General features: G+C 66.1%; 1 protein-coding gene across 1 annotated transcript in view; it reads right to left on the reverse strand.

Moving 5' to 3' along the window:
* Positions 1-966: 966 nt before the first annotated feature.
* Positions 967-2,423, reverse strand: part of ERCC2 (ERCC excision repair 2, TFIIH core complex helicase subunit) — a 13,805-nt gene continuing 12,348 nt past the window's right edge. Inside the window, exons 21-23 of the mRNA XM_026049762.1 lie at positions 2,072-2,215; positions 1,853-1,996; positions 967-1,064 (exon numbers count right to left, since the gene is read on the reverse strand). Coding sequence (XP_025905547.1) covers positions 972-1,064; positions 1,853-1,996; positions 2,072-2,215 — 381 coding nt within the window. The 3' untranslated portion in view covers positions 967-971. The remainder of the gene's footprint in view (positions 1,065-1,852; positions 1,997-2,071; positions 2,216-2,423) is intronic.

Below are 2,423 nucleotides of genomic sequence, written 5' to 3' on the forward strand. Positions count from 1 at the left end.
CGTGTATGACACCCATACCTACCTACAGCACCCATGTATAGCACCATACCCACCTGTACCCATGTATGGCACCCATACCTACCTACAGCACCCATGTATAGCACCATACCCACCTGTAGCACCCGTGTATGACACCCATACCTACCTACAGCACCCATGTATAGCACCATACCCACCTGTACCCATGTATGGCACCCATACCTACCTATAGCACCCATGTATAGCACCATACTCACGTGTAGCATCCATGTATGACACCCATACCTACCTACAGCACCCATGTATGGCACCATATCCACATGTAGCACCCACGTATGGCACCTATACCTGCCTGTAGCACCTGTGTGTGGCACCGTACCCACGTATGGCACCTATAGCACCTGTGTATGGCACTCATACCCACTCGTAGCACGTAGGTATAGCACCCACCCCCATGTACAGCACCCATACCCACCTATAGCACCCATATATAGCACCCAGCCATGCCCAGGATGGCTCCTTGGGCTCTGTGGTGCCACCAGGCCCCTATCCCGTCCCGGTGTCCCCCGGCACGGCCCTGTCCCCATCCCTGTCCCCATCTCCCGCCCGCAGGTCCCCGGGGCAGCACCCACAGCCTGGCACACGATGGATGATCCGTCCTCGGGGCTGGGAAGCGGAGCTGGGCACCCATGGGTGCCGCGGCAGGGAACAAAGCGCCGAGCGGAGCCTCCGGCCCTGGATTTATTCTGGGAATTGCATTAAAAAAAGGGCAAAGCGGGAGCCCCTGCACGGCAGGGAGCGGGCGGGAAGGGCCGGGACGGATCCGGCTCCGAGCGCAGCTCCAAGCGCCACGGAGGGAGGATCCAGCGGATCCCAGGTCCCATCTCCAAGCGCGGCCGGGAGGGATCCAGCTCCAAGCGCGGCCAGGCGCCCGCCTCCGAGCACGACCCCGGGCGGATCCGTGGGATCCCAGGGGCCTTTTCCCTGGAATCTCACACCTGCTGGGCGATCTGCTCCAGGCGCTGCTGGATCTCCTCGGACTGCAGCTGCTCCAGCGTGAGCAGGGACAGGCCCAGCTGGTCCTCCTGGCGGGACAAGGACGGCTGAGCGCTCCCGGGATGCAGGAGCAGCTCCCGGGATGCTGGAGGGTCTCCCGGGATGCAGGAGGGTCTCCTGGGGTGTCTCCCGGATGTGGGAGTGCCTCCCGGGAGCATCTCTTGGGGTGCGGGAGGGTGTCCTGGGATGTGGGAGGGTCTCCTGGGATGTGGGAGCATTTCCTGGGATGCTGGAGGGTCTCCCGGGATGCGGGAGCAGCTCCTGGGGTGTCTCCCGGATGTGGGAGTGCCTCCCGGGAGCATCTCTTGGGGTGCGGGAGGGTGTCCTGGGATGTGGGAGGGTCTCCTGGGACACCAGAGGGTTTCCTGGGAGGGAGGTCTCCCGGGATGTGGGAGCATCTCCTGGGACGTGGGAGGGTCTCCTGGCATGTGGGAGGGTCTCCTGGGATGCACGAGGGTCTCTTGGGATGTAGGAGCGTCTCCCGGGATGCCAGAGGGTCTCCCAGGATGTGGGAGCATCTCCTGGGATGCACGAGGGTCTCTTGGGATGTGGGAGCACCTCCCGGGATGCCAGAGGGCCTCTGAGACCTGGGAGCATCTCTTGGGATGTGGGCAGGTCTCCTGGGATGCAGGAGGGTCTCCCGGGATGTGGCAGCATCTCTTGGGACGCCTCTTGGGACACGGGAGCTTCTCCCGGGACGTCAGAGGGTCTCGCGAGACCTGGGAGCATCTCCCGGGATGCGGGAGGGTCTCCCGGGATGCGGGAGGGTCTCCTGGGATGCGGGAGGGTCCCGCAGGACGCGGCGGGGTCTCCTCACCCGCTGGAAGGGCTGGGCCATCTGGCGCAGGAAGAACTTGGCCACCTGCACGGCCTCGTCCACGGTGAGGTTGAGGTTGGCGTCCGTGAGGTGCTCCTGGATCCAGCGGGGCAGCTTGCCCCGCTTGTCGGCGCGGGCGAAGCGCTGCGGGAGCAACCCCCGTCACGGCGGGGGGTCCGGGGGGGGCACCCCGCGCCCGCCGCGCCGCGCGGCGCCCACCTTGTCGGCGAACACCATGAGGCCGTAGTCGGTCTTGCCGCGCAGCGCCCGGCCCACGCACTGCGCCGCGTGGCGCATGGCGTCGAAGGTGAGGAAGTCGTTCTCGCGGATCTGGAACTGGTCGCGCAGGTACTCGAGGCGGGCCTGGGGCGGCAGCGGAACATGGGTGCCCCGCGCGCACCCATGGGTGCCCCCGCGGGGGCACCGCGGGATGGGGGGGCACCCGTGCGCTGGCCCTCAGGGCAGTCTGTTGGCTGGGTCCTGGGGGCCTGAGGTGTCCCCGAGTGTCCCCAGGGTGCCTGGTTATGTCGCCATGGGTGCCCGAGGTGTCCCCGAGTGTCCCCAGGGTGCC

Source organism: Nothoprocta perdicaria, unplaced genomic scaffold (assembly GCF_003342845.1).
Source record: "Nothoprocta perdicaria isolate Ctin4 unplaced genomic scaffold, notPer1 scaffold_613, whole genome shotgun sequence".
NCBI lineage: Eukaryota > Metazoa > Chordata > Aves > Tinamiformes > Tinamidae > Nothoprocta > Nothoprocta perdicaria.